This window comes from Nyctereutes procyonoides, unplaced genomic scaffold (genome assembly GCF_905146905.1).
Source record: "Nyctereutes procyonoides isolate TBG_1078 unplaced genomic scaffold, NYPRO_anot_genome, whole genome shotgun sequence".
In the NCBI taxonomy this organism is placed as follows: domain Eukaryota; kingdom Metazoa; phylum Chordata; class Mammalia; order Carnivora; family Canidae; genus Nyctereutes; species Nyctereutes procyonoides.
The window spans coordinates 24,771,289-24,793,431 of record NW_026575020.1 but is presented as its reverse complement, the minus strand read 5'-3'; the positions used below and the strand labels follow the sequence as shown (position 1 = coordinate 24,793,431).

At 44.1% G+C, this 22,143-nt stretch overlaps 1 protein-coding gene and 1 long non-coding RNA gene across 4 annotated transcripts in view; one reads left to right on the top strand and one right to left on the bottom strand.

Annotated features, from left to right (window-relative positions):
* Window positions 1-22,143, top strand: part of BLTP2 (bridge-like lipid transfer protein family member 2) — a 29,392-nt gene that overhangs the window by 6,000 nt on the left and 1,249 nt on the right. The window contains exons 12-36 of one of the 2 annotated variants that reach the window (XR_008663648.1): window positions 369-487; window positions 596-759; window positions 915-1,173; window positions 1,686-1,891; window positions 3,674-4,766; window positions 5,192-5,383; window positions 5,512-5,714; window positions 5,863-5,981; window positions 6,104-6,324; window positions 6,832-7,022; window positions 7,138-7,237; window positions 7,583-7,785; window positions 9,927-10,221; window positions 13,519-13,676; window positions 13,955-14,161; window positions 17,304-17,403; window positions 17,597-17,779; window positions 18,135-18,256; window positions 18,741-18,896; window positions 18,979-19,100; window positions 19,988-20,168; window positions 20,977-21,063; window positions 21,483-21,593; window positions 21,717-21,868; window positions 21,973-22,103. Coding sequence is in view for 1 of the 2 variants with exons in the window: in XM_055319375.1 (XP_055175350.1) it covers window positions 369-487; window positions 596-759; window positions 915-1,173; window positions 1,686-1,891; window positions 3,674-4,766; window positions 5,192-5,383; window positions 5,512-5,714; window positions 5,863-5,981; window positions 6,104-6,324; window positions 6,832-7,022; window positions 7,138-7,237; window positions 7,583-7,785; window positions 9,927-10,221; window positions 13,519-13,676; window positions 13,955-14,161; window positions 17,304-17,403; window positions 17,597-17,779; window positions 18,135-18,256; window positions 18,741-18,896; window positions 18,979-19,100; window positions 19,988-20,168; window positions 20,977-21,063; window positions 21,483-21,593; window positions 21,733-21,868; window positions 21,973-22,103 (5,059 nt within the window). In the remaining variant the exon portion in view is untranslated. Of the gene's footprint in view, window positions 1-368; window positions 488-595; window positions 760-914; window positions 1,174-1,685; window positions 1,892-3,673; window positions 4,767-5,191; window positions 5,384-5,511; window positions 5,715-5,862; window positions 5,982-6,103; window positions 6,325-6,831; window positions 7,023-7,137; window positions 7,238-7,582; window positions 7,786-9,926; window positions 10,222-13,518; window positions 13,677-13,954; window positions 14,162-17,303; window positions 17,404-17,596; window positions 17,780-18,134; window positions 18,257-18,740; window positions 18,897-18,978; window positions 19,101-19,987; window positions 20,169-20,976; window positions 21,064-21,482; window positions 21,594-21,716; window positions 21,869-21,972; window positions 22,104-22,143 lie in introns of those variants that run through there. The other variant, XM_055319375.1, reaches the window with a different exon arrangement.
* LOC129505998 (uncharacterized) overlaps window positions 5,292-22,143 on the bottom strand; it is a 31,086-nt gene continuing 14,234 nt past the window's right edge. Inside the window, exon 3 of one of the 2 annotated variants that reach the window (XR_008663652.1) lies at window positions 5,292-5,453. This is a non-coding gene — a long non-coding RNA (uncharacterized LOC129505998). Of the gene's footprint in view, window positions 5,454-19,109; window positions 19,304-22,143 lie in introns of those variants that run through there. The other variant, XR_008663653.1, reaches the window with a different exon arrangement.

Genomic DNA, 22,143 nt, shown 5'->3' with positions numbered 1-22,143 from the left:
AATTCCTGCAGATTACCATTGGGAATGGCAAACTGATGAATTTGGTCTTAGTTGCATTCCATCTTAAGCATCACAACAAATTTTTTTTTTTAAGATTTTATTTATTCATGACAGACACAGAGAGAGAGAGGCAGAGACACAGGCAGAGGGAGAAACAGGCTTCATGCAGGAAGCCCGATGCGGAACTCGAACCTGGGACCCTGGGATCATGCCCTGAGCCAAAGGCAGATGTTCAACTGCTGAGCCACCCAGGTGTCTCAGAATCACAGCAAAATTTACCCTGACTTTTGAGAGCTTCACGTACCTGTTCTGTAATAGGAAGCTGCAGTTCTTTCTTTATCGAACAATAATGTTTTGTCCTTATGCAGAACCTTCCCCCAAATCCTGGCTCCCATCATCTTTAGCACCTCCATCTCCAATGTCAATGTTTCCGTTCAGCTTGGTGATACACCACCCTTTGCCTTGGGATTCAATGCTATCTCTCTAGGTAAGACTTTGGGATGGAAAAGGAACAAGAATCTGTCCATTAGTGAAGCTAAGCCCAATTGATGTTTACAGTGGCTCCATAGAAGTCTTTCTTACCTTCTTTGTTCAGATTACCAACACCTGAGGCCACAAAGTATCCATCAGCGGGGTGTCCTAACTGTGGACCATCTCTGCTGGAGGGTGGGCAGTGACTCCCACATTCAGCGAGCACCCCACCCACCCAATATGCATGTTTGGGGTGAGGCACTTGTCCTGGACTCCTTCACACTACAGGTAGGTGGGGACTTTGATGAACGGAGCCCATATGGTTTCCTTGTCCTGCCGTGCTTTAGTGCACGGAGCATCTTTTTGGCAGAAGATGATGCATTAGGGTGTTATAGAACTGTGTCTGCATGCTTCTAAGGGGGCTCCCTCTGCTTCTTTTCTAGGGTAGCTATAATCAGCCTTTGGGCCTGTCTAGTACCCAGTCAGATACCCTCTTTCTGGATTGTACCATCCGAGGACTGCAGGTAGAAGCATCAGATACCTGTGCCCAATGTCTCTCTCGCATTTTATCCTTGATGGACACACAGTCTGGAAAGTCAGCTGTCTCTAGAGAATCTTCATTTGGGGAATCTGTGTCATTGCTGTGGAAGGTAGACTTGAAGGTGGAGGACATGAACTTGTTCACCCTTTCTGCCCTGATTGGTAAGTGGGACAGGGAATCTATACCTAAGTGGGTAGTTTGTGACCTAAACATATTATGCTAGTTCAGCATACTCCCTTCTTATTTAATGAAGCTGATTATTTGAATTTTTTCTAATTTAAAGGCATGAGATGCTAGAAGGTTTTACATAACTGTTGGGTTTCTTGAAATTTCTTAGTGGCTTATAGAAGATATTACTAAGCAAAATTTATTTAAAAAAAAAAAAAGCCTTGATAGTTGGTCAAGAAACTGAGATGTGTAGCTTTTTTATTTCCACGTGTGTTTAGTTCTAGAAACAGATTTATCTCTGGAACTTTGTAGGCGTTAGAGAGCTTCTTTGATTTAGGTAGGTTAAGTTAGAAAAGGAAAAATTTCCCTGAAACATGAGGAATGAACTTAGGGGTAGGTATAGGGAATAAAGAAAACTAGAATGAATGGAATGAGTAAGAAAGGAGAGTGAGGGCTGAAGTTGCCAGAGCTGAGAGCCAATGCAAATGTGGTTTCTGGATGTTAGGTGCTTCAGAGGTCCGACTAGACACACTGACCATCCTGGGAAGTGCTGAAACCTCCACTGTGGGTGTCCAGGGACTTGTGCTTGCCCTAGTGAAGTCAGTCACAGAGAAGATGCAGCCCTGCTGCAAAGCTCCTGACATCCCCACTCCTGTGCTCAGTCTCTCCATGCTCTCCATCACCTATCACAGCAGCATCCGCTCTCTGGAGGTAAAGCTTCTATGGGGAGGTGAAGTCGGATTGGTTTTTTCCTAGGCTAAAGAGCATTTCCCAGCCTTCTGAGTTTGTTGTAAAACATTTATAAGAAATATGATACCTTGTGTTCTTTTTGGCCTGGCTTGTTCTGTACATTTTTAACTCTTTATGGAACGTAAAATATACACAGAACTAAGGAGGATATTTGAACTTGTATGTATCCATACCCAGCTTCAGTAATTACCAACTTATGACCAGTTTGTTTCAGTTCTATGACCCACCAGTCGCCCCTGCCTCCTGCTCTGGGATTATTTTGAGGCAGATATATACCAGACATATAATTTCAACCCTAAATATTTCAGCATATATCTGAAAAATAAGAGGCTTTTTTTTTTTTCCTGGTGTTTTTTCGCTGAAGCACACAGCACATTAAAAGGCTGGAAGGGAGGGGTGTCTGGTGGGTTCACTTTGTGGAATATGTGACTCTTGATCTTGGGGTTAAAAGTTTGAGCCCCACGCTGGGTGTAAAGATTACTTAAATATAAAATAAAAAAAAAAAAGTCTGAAAGGGAACTGAAAATGGAGACCCTGGCAAGTTTTAAGAGGCTTTTCAAGATCTTTCTCCTCAGGGTACCAGGTGGATATGGGACCCTCTTAGGAGGGGAATGGAATGGAATATCTTTCTAATTGTCTTACTTCAGCTTCCTTTGGAAACTGAGGAGTTGTCTTTTCAGAGGCTGGAGCTCAAAGGCATTTTTCTGTTCTGTGATTTAAATTTTCTTTGTGTAACTATTCAGGATTGATTTCGTTTTTCAAGCTTACAAAGATTCCCTTCTTTGAAGCATAATTTCGTATGAGTCAATTGCTGTATTGACTTGTGTGGTCAGTTCTTTTTATACTTTTATTTAAGAATTAATTCAGGGATACCTGGCTAGCTCCATTGGTTGAGTGTCTGACCTTTTAGCTCAGGTTGTGATCTCATGGGATTGAGCCCCATGTCAGGCTCTGCACTCAGTGTGGAGTCTGCTTCATATTCTTTCTCCCTCTCCTGCCCCTTCCTGCTCATGTGTACCCTCTCTCTCTCCCTAAAATGAATAAAATCTTTAAAAAAAAAAGTATTAAATCAAGATGCAATTAATGCATAAAACATTTTTATTTTTTATTTTTTTTAAATTTTTATTTATTTATGATAGTCACACAGAGAGAGAGGCACAGAGACAGAGACATAGGCAGAGGGAGAAGCAGGCCCCATGCTCCGGGAGCCCGACGTGGGATTCGATCCCGGGTCTCCAGGATCACGCCCTGGGCCAAAGGCAGGCGCTAAACTGCTGCGCCACCCAGGGATCCCCATAAAACATTTTTAAATTGATTGTTGCAGTGGTTATTATCCAGAACATGGCCATTATAGAAAGGTATTTCATGAACAGAAACAAAAAGCCACATGACTTAATAAGTATTTACTGTATATAATTCATATCCTGTGGTTGATATTAAGAATCAACACACGCGGCCTCTACTCTCAGATAATTTAAAATCCAGTTGGGAACTCAAAAGTGTAAGTCCTCTTACATATAAATAAGACCTGAAAAAAAACCCAAAAACAAAACAAGTAAGAACTATTAGTTCTGTATATTCATGCTAGGGAAACAAGGCAAGGGAGTAATTAATGACTCAGGAAATGCTTCTGAATGGAAATGGTTCTTCACCCAGGTGTGCATGTACATAATAATAATCCCAGCCATCTCTCCTGTTTTGGGATATTGTAACTGACAGATCTTTTTCTCTTGTTCCCTGAAGGTTCAGTGTGGTACAGGGCTGACCTTACTTTGGAGCCCGCCAGATCACATGTACCTGTATCAGCATGTCTTGGCTACCCTACATTGCCGAGACCTACTAAGAGCCACTCTGTTTCCCGAGTCTGTTCCATTCCTTGCACTAGAGACTCCAGAGACTGTGTCTGAACTGGAAGGCCTTCTCCCTGAGCCATCTCCTCCAAAGCGGCTACTAAACCTAACACTAGAGGTGAACACAGCTAAGCTGACAGCTTTTGTAGCTGAGGACAAGTTCATTACCCTGGCTGCAGAGAGTGTGTCACTGAGCCGGCATGGGGGTTCACTACAGGCTTACTGCCCGGAGCTGGCTGCTGGCTTTGATGGTAATAGCATCTTCAACTTTAAGGAAGTGGAGGTACAGCTGTTACCTGAACTGGAGGAGATGATCCTCCACCGGAACCCTTTCCCTGTGCTGCAGACCCTCCGGAATCGTGTTTGGCTCCTCTCCTTGGGCTCAGTCTCGGTGGAGTTTCCTTATCAGTATGATTTCTCTCGAACTCTGGATGAGGCTGTGGGAGTTCAGAAATGGCTGAAGGGGTTGCATCGAGGAACTCATGCTCAGGCTTCTCCAAGCCCTGCCCCACTCCCACCTGATCTACTCTTAAAGGTTCAGCACTTCTCATGGGTTTTCCTTGATGACATTTTTGAGGTGAAACTTCGTGATAACTATGAACTAATGAAGGATGAAAGTAAGGAGAGTGCCAAAAGGCTGCAGTTGCTGGATGCCAAGGTGGCTGCCCTTCGGAAGCAACATGGGGAGTTATTGCCAGCCCGTAAAATTGAGGAGCTCTATGCCTCTTTGGAACATAAAAACATTGAAATTTACATTCAGCGCTCCCGTCGTCTCTATGGCAACACACCTATGCGCCGGGCACTGCTCACTTGGAGCGTGGCAGGGCTAGAGCTGGTAGCTCTGGCAGATGCCTCCTTCCATGGGCCTGAGCGTGTGGTAGAGCAAGTTCAAGAGCTTGATCCAGGCAGCCCTTTTCCTGCTGAAGGAGTAGATCTTGTCATTCAGTGGTGTCGTATGCTCAAGTGCAGTGTTAAGACGTTTTTGGGTAAGTAGTACTTGCTTATTTGCGGAGTGTGGTGTTTGCCCTCAGAGCTTCAGAAAGCTCTTTGAGTGACTACAGAGGAGTTCAGTTATATTGGGAACTGTGGTGGTTTTTGGATGAGTGGAGTGGGAGGTGGGCCCCTCTTCCTTTCTTTGTTCCAGAATTTCACCCTGAAACTGCTTGGCTACCGTAAAGGACAATTACCATAGTCATCTTCAGGGTTAGTGTGTCTCTTGGGTCTTGGTTTTATTCCCCTCACCATCTGCTCAGTGTCTCCATGCCCTTTTCCAGATTTTCTTCCAACTGCCAGATCTTGTTTTCTCAGTTGACCTTGTTAAATAGATGGGTAAAAGTAGTGGCAGGGAATGCTCGAGGCATGTTGAGACAGTCCTCTGAATAGCCAGCATATATCCTCCCTGTAATAACAGTTCGGATAAGAGATTATCCCCGGTACCTGTTTGAGATACGTGACTGGCGGCTGATGGGTCGACTTGTGGGCACCGAACAGAGTGGTCAGCCTTGCTCCCGGCGGCGTCAAATCTTGCACTTGGGGCTTCCATGGGGTAATGTGGCAGTAGAGAGGAACATGCCTCCACTCAAGTTCTACCACGACTTCCGCTGTGAGTAGAGGAGGGCAGCTGGTTTGGCCGGGGGATGTTGTGATGGCTGGGATGGGAGATGAGCTCAGGCCTGTTGGAGTGAAGAAAGAAGTTGTGTAACAGTTGTACCTTTTCCTCCTCTATCACAGCGGAAATCTTTCAGTACACAGTAGTATGGGGCCCATGCTGGGATCCAGCCTGGACACTGATTAGCCAGTCTGTGGACCTCTTGACCAAGCCTTCAGCTGACCCCAGCCCACCCTTGCCCTGGTGGGACAAGAGCCGTCTTCTGTTCCATGGGGACTGGCACATGGATATTGAACAGGCAAATCTGCACCAGTTGGCTACTGAGGTGAGAGGTTCCAGAGGAGTTGTTTTCTTATTAGGATGGTATGGTTGGGGCTTATAGCACATGGGGGGGGAAGAGAGAAAGGTACTCATTTGGGAGATTTGGGTGATACTCTTACCAGATCTCACCAAATTATTGGGGGTGGTTATAGGACCCGTACAACACCACAGAAAATATGCACTGGGAGTGGAGCCACCTGTCTTTTCATTGGAAACCTGGTCAGTTTGTGTTCAGGGGTGACTTGGATGTCAACGTGAGAACAGCTTCTAAGTGAGTGAAGTGATGGGTGGGGCCTCAATAGGGGTGAGGGACTCTGGTTGGAGGGAGAGGGGAAGAGCCAGAGGGTTGCAAGTGACCAGGACACTGAGGGCTGGGACTCTGTTGTGAGACAGGTATGATGACTGCTGTTTCCTTCACCTGCCTGACCTCTGCATGACACTGGACCTGCAATGGCTGTGCCATGGGAACCCCCATGATCACCACAGTGTTACTCTGCGGGCCCCAGAGTTTCTGCCAGAGGTGCCCTTGGGCCAGCTCCATGACTCCTACCGAGCATTCCGCTCTGAGAACCTCAATCTCTCCATCAAGATGGATCTGACCCGGCACAGTGGGAGTGAGCCTTGGGTCTGGGGCAGTGGGCGGAAGGGTTGGGAGGATGGGCTTAAACACCAAGGACTTCAACCTGACCCTCTAGGGAGGAGATAGGGAAAGCAAGGGAGGATTTGGATTAGGATGTTTTTTTGAGAGAGGGTTAGTGAAAACAAAGCTTAGATCTTTATTTTTTTTTATTTTTTTATTTTTTAAGATTTTTTTATTCATGAAAGACACAGAGAGAGAAAGGCAGAGACATAGGCAGAGGGAGAAACAGACTCCAGGCAGGGAGCCCAATGTGGGACTCGATCCTGAGACCACAGATCACGCCCTGAGCCAGGGGCAGGTGCTCAACCGCTGAGCCACCCAGGCGTCCCAGCTTAGATCTTTAGAAGGAAAAGGTGTTGGGGATGTTCTCTTGAGACTGAATGCTGCTTGGGTTTTCAAACCTCTAAAAGCTGAAGCTAGGGATAGATTTAACTTCATCTCTGTTTTAATCACAGATAGTGTCTTTTCCTCTTTTTTACAGCAATATCCCAGCCCCGGATTCTGTTATATAGTAGTACCCTGCGCTGGATGCAAAACTTCTGGGCAACTTGGACTAGTGTTACAAGGCCTATCTGTAGGGGAAAGCTCTTCAATAACCTGAAACCTAGCAAGAAGAAACTTGGCCAGCACTACAAACAGCTTTCCTATACTGCACTTTTTCCCCAGCTGCAGGTCAGGCTCTGACATCCTCAGTTCTGTTGTCCTTCCCTAGTTTTCTTGTTTTTTCTTATCTTAATCATCGCCCTGATGCCATTCATTGTTCAGAGCTAAGCTTTCTTGTTGCCAGGTGCATTATTGGGCCTCATTTGCCCAGCAACGGGGCATCCAGATTGAATGCAGTCAGGGCCATGTCTTCACTAGGGGAACTCAGCGACTTATACCTCAAGGTAAGCTCAAAGACTGCCTTTATTTCTCTTATCCTAATCCTTGCCCTCTTCACCCTTCTCCTTTCTCTTCCCTCTTTCTGTTCCACACTATTTTTCTTTTTTTTTTTTAATTTTTTTTAAAATTTTTATTTTATGATAGTCACAGAGAGAGAGAGAGAGGCAGAGACACAGGCAGAGGGAGAAGCAGGCTCCATGCACCGGGAGCCCGATATGGGATTCGATCCCGGGTCTCCAGGATCACGCCCTGGGCCAAAGGCAGGCGCCAAACCGCTGCGCCACCCAGGGATCCCCCACACTATTTTTCTGTACTGATCCTCATGGCCTCTGTATGCTTCCTTTTCTCAGCAGGCACAGTGATGCGGCGCCTCATCTCTGACTGGAGTGTGACCCAGATGGTTAGTGACCTAAGTCAGGTGACTGTTCACCTGATGGCTTCGCCCACTGAAGAGAATGCTGATCACTGCCTTGATCCCTTGGTAACAAAGACCCACCTACTGAGCCTGTCCTCCCTCACCTACCAGCGGCATAGCAATCGCACAGCTGAGGAGGTACCACCTGACGCAGTCTCTTTACTAGCTTTTTTGTATCAGTAGGTGTCTTAGTTTGCTCAGGCTGCCATAACGAAATACCAAAGAATGCGTGGCTTAAACAACAGAAATTTATTTCTCACAGTTCTGGAGGCTGGGAAGTCTAAGATTAAGGTGCCAGCAGAGTCATATTCTGGTGAGGGTTCTTTTCCTGGGTTGTAGACAGTTGCCTTTGCTTTGTCCTCACAAGGCAGGAAAACAGAGAGTATGCTCTCTGGTGTCTCTTCTTATAAGGGCACTAATCCCATCATAAGGGCCCTACCCTTGTGACCTCATATAAACCTAATTACCTCCCAAAAGCCACATCTCCAAATATTATCACATTGGGGATTATGGTCTTTTCCTTTTTTTAAAAAAAAGATTTTATTTATTCATGAGAGGCACTAAGAGTCAGAGACACAGGCAGAGGGAGAAGCAGGCTTCATGCAGGGAGCCTGATGTGGGACTTCATCCTGGGACTCCGGGATCACGCCCTGAGCCAAAGGCAGACGCTCAACCCCGCAGGCATCCTGGGGATTATGGTCTTAACATATGAATTTTGGCTGGCAGAACAATTCAGTCTATAGCAGTAGGTTTCAGGCTAAGTTCCGGGTAACGTTTCTAACTATATTCCAAGCATATGTATCATTACTATATGATGAACTCACTGTCAGCTGTACCAGTTGTCCCTCTTTTTGTTTTTTTTTTTTTAATAATCTTTTTATTTTTTTTTATGATAGTCACAGAGAGAGAGAGAGAGAGAGAGAGAGAGAGGGAGAGAGGGAGAGAGAGAGGCAGAGACACAGGCAGAGGGAGAAGCAGGCTCCATGCACCGGGAGCCCGACGTGGGATTCGATCCGGGGTCTCCAGAATCGCGCCCTGGGCCAAAGGCAGGCGCCAAACCGCTGCGCCACCCAGGGATCCCAGTTGTCCCTCTTTTTGAAAATTTTTTTTTTCGGGCAGCCCGGGTGTCTCAGCAGTTTAGCGCTGCCTTCAGCCCAGGGTGTGGTCCTGGAGACCTGGAATCGAGTCCCATGTCAGGCTCCCTGCATGGAGCCTGCTTCTCCCTCTGCCTGTGTCTGTACCTCTCTCTCTCTCTCTCTCTCTCTCTCTCTCTCTCTCTGTGATGCTCATGAATAAATAAATCTTAAAAAAAAAAAAAAGAAAATTCCTTTTCTCCCTCACCTTCTAAACATAGTCTCTTGCCCTTCAGGAAACTGAGTAAAACTTATTTCCGAGCACCTTATTTGATGTCTTTTTTTCCCCCAATTAAGGAAAGATTTTATGTTGAAATTATCTTTCTTCTTCTTCTTCCTTCTTTTTCCTTCTTCTTCTTCTTTCTTTTTTTTTTTTTTTTTTTTTTTTTTTTTTTTTTAGATTAAGTAGGCTTCATGCCCAAGGGGGTGGGGCTTGGACTCATGACTCCAAGATCAAGAGTCAAATGTTCAACCGACTGAGCCAGCTAGGTTACCCATTTGATGAAATTTTCTGAATCATGTAAAATACGGTAGATATAGTCTGAGTGTAATCTAATGCACTTTTTTAAAAAAATTTTTTTCACTTTTTTTTTAAAGATTTTATTTATTTATTCATGAGAGAGAGAAAAAGAGAGAGAGAGGCAGAGACACAGGCAGAGGGAGCAGGCTTCATGCAGGGAGCCCAAGGTGGGACTTGATCCTGGGTCTCCAGGATCATGCCCTTGGCTGAAGGCGGCGCTAAACCCCTGAGCCACCCGGGCTGCCCTCTAGTGCACATATTAAGACCACTTAGGTTTTTCTTTCTCCAGGGTCTTCTTGTCTCTCCCAGAACAGATTTCTTTCTTTTTTCTTTTTTCTTTTTTCTTTTTTTTTTTTTCCTTTGGGGAAGAGGGGGCAGAAGGAGAGGGAGAGAGAGAATCTTAAGCAGGTTCCATGCCCAGTGCAGAACCCAACTTTGGGCTCAGTCCCCTTTGATATCATGACCTGGCTAAAATCAAGAGCTGGATGCTTAACCAGCTGAACGACCCAGGTACCCCAAGAATAGATTTCTTATTCAACAAGGTGGTTTTCCTCCTCTACATTTATGGTCCAGGAACAATTGTGGGAATTTCCATGCTACCTCGTGGTTCTTTTCCTGTTTCTTAGGAGCTCTCTACTCGAGTTGGGGATCCTGCCTTTCATACACACCAGCTGCACTTGGTAGATTTACGGGCTTCCTGGACAACAACCAATCGGGACATTGCCTTTGGTTTATATGATGGCTATAAAAAGGCAGCAGTACTCAAACGTAATCTCTCTACTGAGGCCCTGAAGGGGTTAAAGATTGATCCCCAGATGCCAGCTAAAAAGCCAAAGCAGAGTGTTCTGACCAGTGCCCCAACCCCGCCTCCCGTCAGCACTCCCAGCTTTAGCGGACAGCCTGATAAGGGGTCATCAGGAGGTAAGCTGGGGAAGATGAGATTTCATCGGGTTAGTTGTAGGATATGTACATGGGATTGGACAGGAATTGGGAAGGACTATCACAGATGGTTTCATCTAGGTATAGAAATGAAAGCTATTGTTTTTCCATATTAAACCACCTCACTTTTTTTTTTTTTTTTAAAGATTTTACTTATTAGAGACAGTGCATGAGTGGAGAGGTGGGGCAGAGGGAGAGGGAAAAGCAGACTCCTCGATGAGCAGGGAGCCCTATGTGGGCTTGATCCCAGAACCCTGGGGCCAAAGGCTGACACTTAACTGACTGAGCTACCCAGGCACCTCAGGCCCCTTCAGTCTTACATAGCAGTGATACAGTTATTTAAAGGGTGTGATCCTGTGGCCAAGAGAAGAGGATCATGAAGGAGTGATGGGTCAAAACAGGATGAGTAAGGTAAAGAAAGGATTAAAGAATTGTTTAGTGGTTTGATGAATTAATTTGTTCAGTCAACATATATTGAGTACTTAACAGGCACAAAGCACTGTGCTAGGTTCAGTGAGAGATAAAATGATTGACATTCTACTTGCCGCAACAAGTTTATCATTGGATACGCTAAGATTAGCTCATTCATTCACTCACCACTCATTCATTCATAGATTCATTTTAGCTTATTGAGGGTTTATATATCAGACATAAACCTAGACATTAGGGATATAAAAATGAGGGGAAGCTCAGAAACTAGTAGGTAGACACGTAAATTATTATTTCATTATGAAAATGTTTTATAAGAATGTTCAAGAAGAAAGTATTTACTTATTTATTTTTATTTATTTACTTGAGAGAGGGTGCACAAGCAGGAGGAACAGCAGGCAGAAGCAGAGGGAGACAGAGACTCCCCACCAAGCAGGGAGCCCAATGCAGGGCTCGATCCCAGGACCCCAAGATCATGATCTTAGCCGAAGATAGATGCCCAACAGACTGAGCCACCCAGGCACCCCAAGAAGAAAGTAGTTAAATCAGCATAGGTAAATCTAGAAAGGTCTTCCCAGAAAAGATAATTGAGATAGGTATTAAAAGATGAATAAGAGTTAAACAAATAAGGAGAAAGGAGAGGGCATTTTAGGGAGAAGGAATAGTAAGTACAGAGGAACGCAGGTTATGGTGATTTTGAGAAAAGGTGAAAAGTGGTGTGTGTCACAAGTGAGAAATGAAAGCATAAGGAGAGAGTTCTTGACTGGAGTAAAAGAGGGAATGCAATCAGGGAAAGGTTTATTGATGAAGTACCATTTAAGCTGGACTTTGAAGGCTTAGTGTGATACGGTTTGAACATGTGGAAGTGGGAAGGAAGGACATTCAAGGCAGAGGGAGTATCCTGAATAGGAGTGAAGTTGGTAAAGGCCAGTACGTTCAAAGAAGAGCAGTCTTATTTCAGTTGGCATAAAGAGTAGCTGAGGTGAGGAGTGAGGGAAGATCCTGGAAAGGAAAGCTGCATGTAGACTATCAAAACCCATAAAAGGCTAAGGAGTTTTTGTCCTTACTCAGTAGATAGTGGTGAACTAACTAAAGGTTTTTGAATAGGGATGTGTCGTCATTAGACTTGACTTTTAGGAAGGTAAGTCTGGCAGTGCTGTGGAGGAGGACTGGAGGGGAAGAAACTGGAGGTAGAGGTATAAGAGGTATAAGGTAACTATAATAGTGTCCCAACAACATATAATGGAGGCGTGAACTTGGTAGAGGCAGTGGGAATGGAAATGAGGGGATGGATTAAAATGTTATTGCATGTATGAAATTTGACAACTAGTTGGAAGGAGTTAAAACAGTGAAAGCAGTAACGACTGAGGCTTTAAGCCTAGGACTGGCATGATGGTAACACTAATATCAGAAATAGGAGAACCAGAGGCTAGACAAGTTTGGGGAGGTATAGGGTTGTTGAGTTCAGATTTAGACATGCTGAGTGTGTGGCACAAGCAACACATCTAGGTAATGTCTAACAGCTGGAGATGAGGACCTAAAAGCTTAGTCCTAGAAATGAAGATTTTGGGAGTTTCAGCATAGAGCTAAGAGTTAACGCCAAGGAGATAATAATAGTTGCTTACTGTGTGGCAGATACTCTGCAAAATACTTCTCTGTGTTGTTGCAGTAAACTCCCTCAACAACCTTGTGAGACAGTTACTGTTACTTTACAGACAAGGAAACTGAGACAGGCTAAAGCAAGCTGCCAAAGGTCACAATCAAGTAACTGGCAGAGATAGGATCTTAAATATAAGTGGACTAGTCTGATTCTGGAGGCTGCTGTTAACCATAATACACTGTTAGTCTCATTAGAAGAAAGAGGAAGATGGGATCCCTGGGTGGCGCAGTGGTTTAGCTCCTGCCTTTGGCCCAGGGCGCGATCCTGGAGACCCAGGATCGAATCCCATGTCGGGCTCCCGGTGCATGGAGCCTGATTCTCCCTCTCCCTCTGCCTGTGTCTCTGCCTCTCTCTCTCTCTCTCTCTCTCTCTCTCTCTCTCTCTCTCTCTCCCTCTCCCCCTCTCCCTCTCTCTCTCCCTCTCTCTCTCTCTGTGACTATTATAAATAAATAAAAATTAAAAAAAAAAGAAGAAGAAGAAAGAGGAAGAGAAGGAACATGTCCAGGATAGACCTTAGGAGATACTTATTTCTGAGACCTGGGAGAAAAGGATTTAGAGGCATAATCAGAGGAAACAGTAGAGCCATGAAGACATTGAGGCACTGATGGTAAGGGAGTGGTTTCTTTTTTTCTTTTTTTATTTATGATAGTTACAGAGAGAGAGAGAGAGAGAGAGAGGTAGAGACACAGGCAGAGGGAGAAGCAGGCTCCATGCACCGGGAGCCCGATGTGGGACTCGATCCCGGGTCTCCAGGATCGCGCCCTGGGCCAAAGGCAGGCACCAAACCGCTGTACCACCCAGGGATCCCAAGGGAGTGGTTTCTTGTGAAAAGGAGTGGTCAACGAACAACATTTAAGAGGATATGAAATGAAAAACGTAAGGAACAAAATGAAATGAAAAAAAGATTCTAGAATAATTTAGAGCTTGATATACCTAAGAGAAAAAAATCCTACCACTTACATAGCATTTCTAAGTTTTTCTTGGGAATCTATTACTTTTGTTAAATTGAGGGGAAAATGAATTGATAACTTTTATTTTGTCCTCAGGGATCAAGGGGTAGAGTGAGTAGGTTGGAGTTGCAGGTTGCAGAATATGTTCTAGACATACTGAAGGAAGATCAGTTTGGCCCTAGATGTGTTCCCTATCCCTTTGAGATTATGACTTTTCCCCACTTCCTATTTCTCTGCCAGGTGCCTACATGTTGCAGAAGCTGATTGAAGAGACGGATAGGTTTGTAGTGTTCACAGAAGAGGAGTCAGGTGTGAGTGACCAGTTGTGTGGCATTGCTGCCTGCCAGACGGATGACATATATAACCGAAACTGCCTTATTGAGCTGGTTAACTGCCAGGTAACTTCTCTTTACCAGCACACCCCAGCATTGGGCTAGATCATAATGATAGGTGTTCACCTTCTCCCACCACCAAATAAGAATGGGCAGACAGAGCTCCAAAAAATTATTCCTTCCAGCAAGTGTCCAGGATAATCACTTTCATACCTAAAACCATACTGTTCACTCTGTAAGCCAGAATTAGGCCCATCTATAGTTATTGTTACAACGTTTTCACTAACTTTCTTATTTTCTCTGGTGGCCCTTGTGCTGTGATTCTGCTTCTGCCTACGGCTTAGATGGTTCTTCGTGGAGCAGAGACAGAAGGCTGTGTCATTGTATCAGCTGCCAAAGCTCAGCTGCTGCAGTGCCAACACCATCCAGCCTGGTATGGTGACACACTGAAGCAAAAGACATCTTGGACTTGCCTACTGGATGGCATGCAGTACTTTGCCACCACTGAAAGCAGCCCCACTGAGCAGGATGGCCGACAGCTGTGGTTAGAGGTTAGTCAGCGGGGTTGGGAAGGCCCGTTATATTCCCAGCTTTCCATATTTGGCTCCTTCCAGCAGACTACTTGAAAGATTTCTGATAGTACCTGTTGCTACCAGCTTAGCAGTATAATGAAGCTGGTAACACCTTGAATGTAGGAATTCTAGGTAGTCTCTGATCTGTGGTCTGTGAGCACAGAGTGCTTTTTTTTTTTTTTTAATCTCTTGCTATTCTTTTTCATTGCAAAGGGAACTCTCATTTCCCAGCACTAGAATAAAATGGGCCCCTGCTAATAAATCATATTAATCAATGGGCAGCCAATAAAACAGACAGTAAGTCTGAAGACTTTAGATAAATTCTTTCTATCCTTTCTCTGATTTCTCTTATGAAGATGGTTGATTGGTTGTTTCAGCAAAGCAGTAAGGTTGAATAGAAAAATTGCTTGTCTAGGAGTCAGGTTATGTGAGTTCTAATGCTATTATGTAGCCATAAGCCTTTGAGTGAATTACCATTATTTGTAAAATTGAGTTAATACTTCCCTCTCACAGGATTGTTGAAAGGATCAGTGAGAGAGTGCTTTGAAAATATAAAGCTTGGGGATCCCTGGGTGGCTCAGTGGTTTAGCACCTGCCTTTGGCCCAGGGCGCGATCCTGGAGTCCTGGGATCGAGTCCCACGTCGGGCTTCCAGCATGGAGCCTGCTTCTCCCTCTGCCTGTGTCTCTGCCTCTCTCTTTCTATGTCTATCATGAATAAATAAATAAAATCTTTAAAAAGAAAAATATAAAGCTTCATTTAGAAGGAAAATAATCATTCCATTTTTAAAAAGTTATGTCAGGGGAGGTCTCACTGTGTGTCAAGATAATGTTTTGTTAGATGGTGAAATTGTGAGCAGTTGGCAGGGACTAGACTAGATTTTCTTTCGTTTCAGCTTAGTAAAACTGAATTTGCATTATAATTTCTAGGATATAATATCAGAATTATTGGGAGATCTAATAGTTTATAAAATGTATCTAGCAAATAATTCTGCATTGTTACTACTTGCACGGGTGTGAAGTGTCCACATTGTGCTGGGCCTGGTACACCCAAATGAGTTACTGATCCAGCTACATCTGTTAAACACCAATATGATAACTTCATTTGCCACTATACTCAATGGGGAAAAAGCTAATCCTACTCTTCCCTCTTCCTTGCCTGGTATTTCTTAACTCCAACAACCTTAAGGCTCAATCCAAGCAACCTCAGGTGTAATTACATACAAGGTAATCATTTAATCAGATGTTAAGCAAGTAAGGGTCAGGTTATTGGTAATATGAGAGGTCATATTACAGCTGTGGTTCAAGCAAGCCCTACTCTTTATCAGTAGACTCAGGAGGTAGGCACAGAAGATATTAACTATTAAAGCAGAGGTAGGCAGGATGAGCTATGTAAGATCTGACTAGCATTTTCTGGGCCTCTGCTTCTTTTAGCCATGCCTTCTTTTGCATGTGAACCTCTTTTCTCCCCCCCCCCCCCTCAGGCTGTGATACTAGCATTAGAGTAAATGTCTTTGGATTAGGTGGGAGGGACTTTTTGTTGTGTTTTGTTTTTTTTTTTTAGATTTTATTTATTTGATAGAGAGGGAGTGTGCACATGTGTGGGTGCAGGGGTAAGGGTAAGGGGAGAGGAAGAGAGAATCTCGAGCCGACTCCACACTGAGTGTAGAACCCAATGTGGGGCGCAATCCCAAGACCCTGAAATCATGACCTGAGCTGAAACCATGAGTTGGTTACTTAATCAAATGAGCCACCCAGGCGCCCTGATATTAGCCACTTTGGTGTGAAGTGGTTTTGATTTGCATTACCCTGATGATGAGTGACGTTGAGCATCTTTTCAAGTGTCTGTTAGCTATCTTTATGTCTTTTTTTGAAAAATGTCTACTCAGGTCCTCTGCCCATTTTTAAACTGGATTAATTTTTTTTTTTGGTGTTGAGTTGTAGGAGTTCCTCATGTATTATTTGCAAGTATCTTCTCCCATTCAGTAGGTGGCCTTTGCATCTTGCTTATGGTTTCCTTCACTGAGTTGGGAGGGGACTTTGATCTTGCCTTTTCTATATGAATTTTTTTGTGACTTGGCAGATTTGCTTTTGGCCTTCCAAACATATTACTCATTCTATTATTCATTTTGACTTCAACTTGGCAGAGTCAAAAGAATTCATTTCCTTTACCCCATGGCAACAATATCAGAGTGGTTGTCTAAAGATAGAAAACAGCAAGAACACAAACACATAAATAATGTGGGGGGTGGGAAAGTCATTGTTTTCAATGAAATTTTTTGTGCTTGACATGATTTGATTTTTTCCCCTAATTTTTAAAATTGTAAATACATGTAGTATATTTTATACATATATAAGTACGTATATGGTAAAACACATATGAAATTTACATATCCATATAAATATATATAGTAAAATATAACATTTACTGTTTTAACTATTTGTTTTTAAAAGATTTTATTTATTCATGAGAGACACAAAGAGAGAGAAGCAGAGGCATAGGCAGAAGGAGAAGCAGGCTCCATGTAGGGAGCCTGATGTGGGACTTGATCCTGGGATGCCAGGATCACACCCTGGGCCAAAGGCAGGCGCTCCTCTGCTGAGCCATGCAGGCGTCCCTGTTTTAACCATTTTTAAGTGTAAAGTTTATTAGTATTCAGTACATTCATAATGTTGTTCAACCATCAGTGCCATCCATCTCCATGACTTTTAAGATTTTATTTATTTATTCATGAGAAACAGAGAGAGAAGCAGAGACAGAGGCAGAGGGAGAAGCAGGCTCCATGCAGGGAGCCCGATGTGGGACTTGGTCCCAGGTCTCCAGGATCAGGCCCTGGGCTGAAGGTGGCACTAAACTGCTGAGCCACCTAGGCTGCCAGGATTTGATTTTAATCTAGCTTCCCTTTCTTGCCTCAGGCCTACAGGTCTGGTAAAATGTGCATGTAACTCATTTGGCTTTGAAGAATTTGGGTGGTTTAGGCCAAGAGAGAGTCATGTATGTCTTCTACCCTGGGAGACCCTTCAAGCTATTCCAGGCAGTAGAAATTTGGATGGTAAGTATAACTACTTGTATCTATGACCCAGTTGGCCAGGAGTTAAAGGTACCTGTATCTCTGTCTTCAGGTAAAGAATATTGAGGAGCACCGGCAGCGTAGTCTGGATTCTGTGCAGGAGCTGATGGAGAGCGGGCAGGCAGTGGGAGGCATGGTTACCACGACCACAGGTCAGTTCTCCCTTATTCCCCATCACGTGTATCTTCTTATGTGCTCTTAAGATTAACATATGCTGGAGTAGGACCATTTTGTGTTAGGCTAGGTTGAAAGCAAGTGTTTGGAGTTCTCTCGACATCACACGTAGCTGAAGGCTATTACAATACTGCTATTGAGAATGTCTTTCTCTTTCCCACCTCTTCCCAGATTGGAACCAGCCAGCTGAGGCGCAACAAGCCCAGCAAGTCCAGCGGATCATTTCACGCTGTAGCTGCCGAATGTACTATATTAGTTACAGCCATGACATTGATCCTGAACTAGCAACTCAGATTAAGCCACCTGAGGTCCATGAGAACCAGGAAAAGGAAGATCTCCTAAAGAAACACGAAGGTATTTAGGGCTTGAAAGGCTTTTAGAAGGGAACTAGGGAACTCGTGTTATTTCCTTAGTGGTTTTGAGTTAGTAGTGTTATTAGAAGTCCCACTGTGGACTGGGCATTAACATTTTCACTTTGCTCTACGTTATGTAAGTTTTCCCATAAGACAATAAACTGTACTCTTGGAGGGAAACTGGGGTAAATTGGTATTGTTTGATTCTAAAATAAGCAAACATATTTTCTACCCATGAGGATCTCTCACTGATCCATTTCTATGGGGTTAACTAACAGGAGTGGTTCCAAATATGGGTTAGAAGGTGGGGTAGATAGAAACTTGAGTTTCTTACTTAGCTGCTAACAATTACATAGGGGCTGTGGATACCTTCACCCTTATTCATCACGAGCTGGAAATCTCTACCAACCCAGCTCAGTATGCTATGATCCTGGACATTGTCAACAACCTGCTGCTTCACGTAGAACCCAAGCGGAAGGTGAGCAATGTGCCCCTGTAGAATGCCAGTTAGCCATAGGAACCCATTGACCTTGTGCTTTATTTGGCGTCCAGTAAGAAAAACCATGCTTCAAATTGAAAAAAGGACCTTGGGGTTGGTACATCCTGTTAGTCAACAGCAGCCATTGAAATTTCACTTATCTAGGAAAGGTCTGAGTGTTCCGAAGACTATAGAGCTTGTTTACTTTTTTTTTTTTGGTTAGTTCTCTACTCAGTCACTTCAATATCTCTAAGAACAGTAACTAGTTCCCACTATTACCTCCATCCCTACCCTGTGGGACTGGCTTACTGTGAAATTTTTACTACTTCTGCATTGACCTACCCCTTACACTTGTTACTAATGGTGACAGATACAGGTAAGCTTTCCAGAAGAGATCCCTATTCCTTGTTTCTTTCTCTGTTTCACTTTACTGCAAGACTTGTCTATTAAAAAATCTTGTTCATCTCCTTTTCCATTCCTTCAGGAACACAGTGAGAAGAAGCAGCGGGTCAGGTTCCAGCTTGAGATATCTAGCAATCCTGAGGAACAACGTAGCAGCATATTACATTTGCAGGAGGCTGTGCGGCAGCATGTGGCCCAGATACGGCAGCTGGAAAAGCAGATCTATTCTATCATGAAGGTAGTTATCAGGGCAGTCTGAGAGGGTGTTCTCCTAGGACAAGAGAGATCTCCTCTCAGTCTCTCCTGTCCTGGTTCCCTAGTCTTTGCAGGATGACAGCAAGAATGAGAACCTGCTTGACCTGAACCAAAAGCTCCAGTTGCAGCTAAACCAGGAGAAGGCTAGCCTACAGCTGGAAAGTGAAGAGCTTAATATCCTCATCAGGTGCCACAGCATTCTTTCTCTTTTTCCAGAACGCCAGCTAGGATTGATTTCTCTTCTTTGCCCATGTTATGATAGTCTTTAGGTCTAGTGTGCATTATCAAAGGCTGATGTAGATTTGGGCAGTTCCTGAATGAGTCTTGCTGGACTTGGCCAAGAATTGAGAACAGGAGAGCCCTTCCTTTGTCTTCTTATTAGAGTACCTCCTGGGAAAGGGGAAAATCAGATGGTTTGGAAAGATCACTTTTGTGGCCTTGCAACTATGCAGGTGAACTGAAAATAAAATGCCTTTTTTTTTTTTTTTTTAAGATTTATTTATTCATGACAGTCAGAGAGAGAGAGACAGAGACATAGGCAGAGGGAGAAGCAGGCTCCCTGTGGGGAGCCTGAAGTGAGACTTGATCCCAGGACCCCAGGATCATGACCTGAGCCAAAGGCAGACCCCCAACAACTGAGCCACCCAAGTGTCTCTGAAAATAAAATGTCTTGAAGTTGATCAGTAAGGAACACAATTGCAGATACAATTGTAGGGGTTAACAGGCAGAGACTACTTTATTAGCTATGGGGAGCACCTGGCTGGCTCAGTGGAGCGTGTGACTCTTGATCTCAGGATCATGAGTTCAAGTCTCACATTAGGCATAGAGCATACTTAAAAAAAAAAATGAACAAAAAACAAAACAAACAAAAAAACAAAACAGCAGCAGCTACAGAACTAAAAGATGGAACTTATTCTTCCAGGCCCCAGCTGTGAGAAGCAATGAATCCAGTGAAAAAAATTTAGGGAATACCTTTTCCAAAATAGGTCCGTTTCTGGGTTTATCTCATTCCACTCTACCCCCGACCCAAATGCTGTTACCCTTATTGGCTTTGGCCCTCCTGTTCATTTATAGGTGTTTTAAGGACTTCCAGTTGCAGCAGGCCAATAAGATGGAGTTGCGAAAGCAACAAGAAGATGTGAGTGTGGTCCGTCGCACTGAGTTCTACTTTGCTCAGGCACGATGGCGCTTGACAGAGGAAGATGGACAGCTAGGAATTGCTGAACTGGAGCTGCAGCGGTTCCTCTACAGCAAGGTATCGGGTATATATGGTCATACAAAAGCAGCATATTGAGAGGCATTGATCTATCTCAGGAGTCTTAACTTACAAAAAGAGATACAAAGAGGCTAATGATGATATTAATGATAGAGACATGAGCACAGATCCCTCTTAGACACAACTGTTTATACTATAAAACAATACAGATACGGATGAGTTTGAACAAATGCTTCTTTCATCGAATAAGATTATCCCTAGAAATATGGCCCAGAGGGAAGTAATCGTCCAACTTGGAATAGAATTTTTTTTTTTAAGATTTTATTTATTCATGAGAGACACAGAGAGAGAGAGAGGCAGAGACACAGGCAGAGGGAGAAGCAGACTCCATGCAGGGAGCCCGACGTGGGACTCGATCCCGGGTCTCCAGGATCACACCCTGGACTAAAGGTGGCGCTAAACCGCCGAGCCACCCGGGCTACCCTGGAATAGAATTATTAATTCTATACTGACATTCAGCTTTCCTGCAATAAGTAACCAATGGCATGGAGAAGACATGATTCATTATTCTGTACCCTTTCCCTCTGGGAGTTTGGAAATATGTGAGACTATTTTTGAATATCACAGTGACTGGGAAGTACTATTGGCATTTAGTGGCCTTGCCAGTAGTGCCCACGAGAAACTCTGGATTAAAGAGTGAATTGATTGTATGGAATTGAAAGAGATACTAAAGGTTGGGATTAAACGTATGGAGAACCTGAAAACAGAACATGTAGCAATCCTCTAGCAAGCTCCTGATAAAAGGCTTTTCTATAGTATGTGTGTGTGTGGAAATCTGTCTTTATAGGTGAATAAGTCTGATGACACAGCAGAACATCTTCTGGAGTTGGGCTGGTTCACTATGAACAACCTCCTCCCCAATGCAGTTTATAAGGCAAGTCTTATTTCCTCATTCCTATCCCATTCTCATGCTTCCTAACATAGGGCATTTTTAAGATTTTTTTTATTTTAGAGAGAGAGAGAGTGAGCATGAGTGAGGGAAGGGGCAGAGTGAGAAGAAAAGAGAGAATCCTAAGCGGACTCTGTGCTCAGCATGGAGCCCAATGTGGAGCTTGATCTCAGCCCTGAGATCATGACCTGAGCTGAAATCAAGAGTTAGATGCTTAGCTGATTGAGCCACCCAGGCGCTCCCTAACACAGGGGCCCATTTGTAAGGGCCCTTCCACATAATCCAATATGGGAAACAGTGTGGTGATCTGAGAGGTTGAACGTTTGTCCAGCTTACCAAGACTATTGCTTTTCCTTTTAGTCTGCATGGATTTGTGGGTTGATTTATCACTCTTTATCCTACAGGTAGTCCTGCGGCCCCAGAGTTCCTGCCAGTCTGGGCGACAGCTCGCCCTCCGCCTCTTCAGCAAAGTCCGGCCCCCTGTTGGGGGTATTTCTGTTAAGGAACACTTTGAGGTTAATATATAGTCCTTTGGGGATCCAGAAACAAAGGGCACTCAAAAGCTGTCTGTGTGTTGTTATACTATGTTAGGGGTAGGTAAACTGAGGGATGATATCTGAGCTTAATTGCTTCTTCAGCCTTTTTCCTCTTTAGGTAAATGTGGTGCCTCTCACCATCCAGCTGACACACCAGTTCTTTCATAGAATAATGGGCTTTTTCTTTCCTGGCCGAAGTGTGGAAGATGATGAGGTTGGTGATGAAGAAGATAAGTCCAAACTGGTGACTACTGGTGAGAACTTTTATGGTGGAGCTCCAGAAGACTGGGGTAGTGGCCCCAGAGATAGCTAAAGCTTCAAAAAGAGGATAGCAGCTGGTATGCTTGCTTTTTCATAGGAATACCAGTGGTGAAGCCTCGGCAGCTGATTGCTACAGATGATGCAGCACCACTGGGCCCTGGGAAGGGTGTGGCACAAGGCTTAAACCGGAGTTCTGGTGTCAGAAGATCATTTCGGAAAGTACCTGAGGTACCAGACATGCCCCTGATCATGGAGAGATGGCCAGATG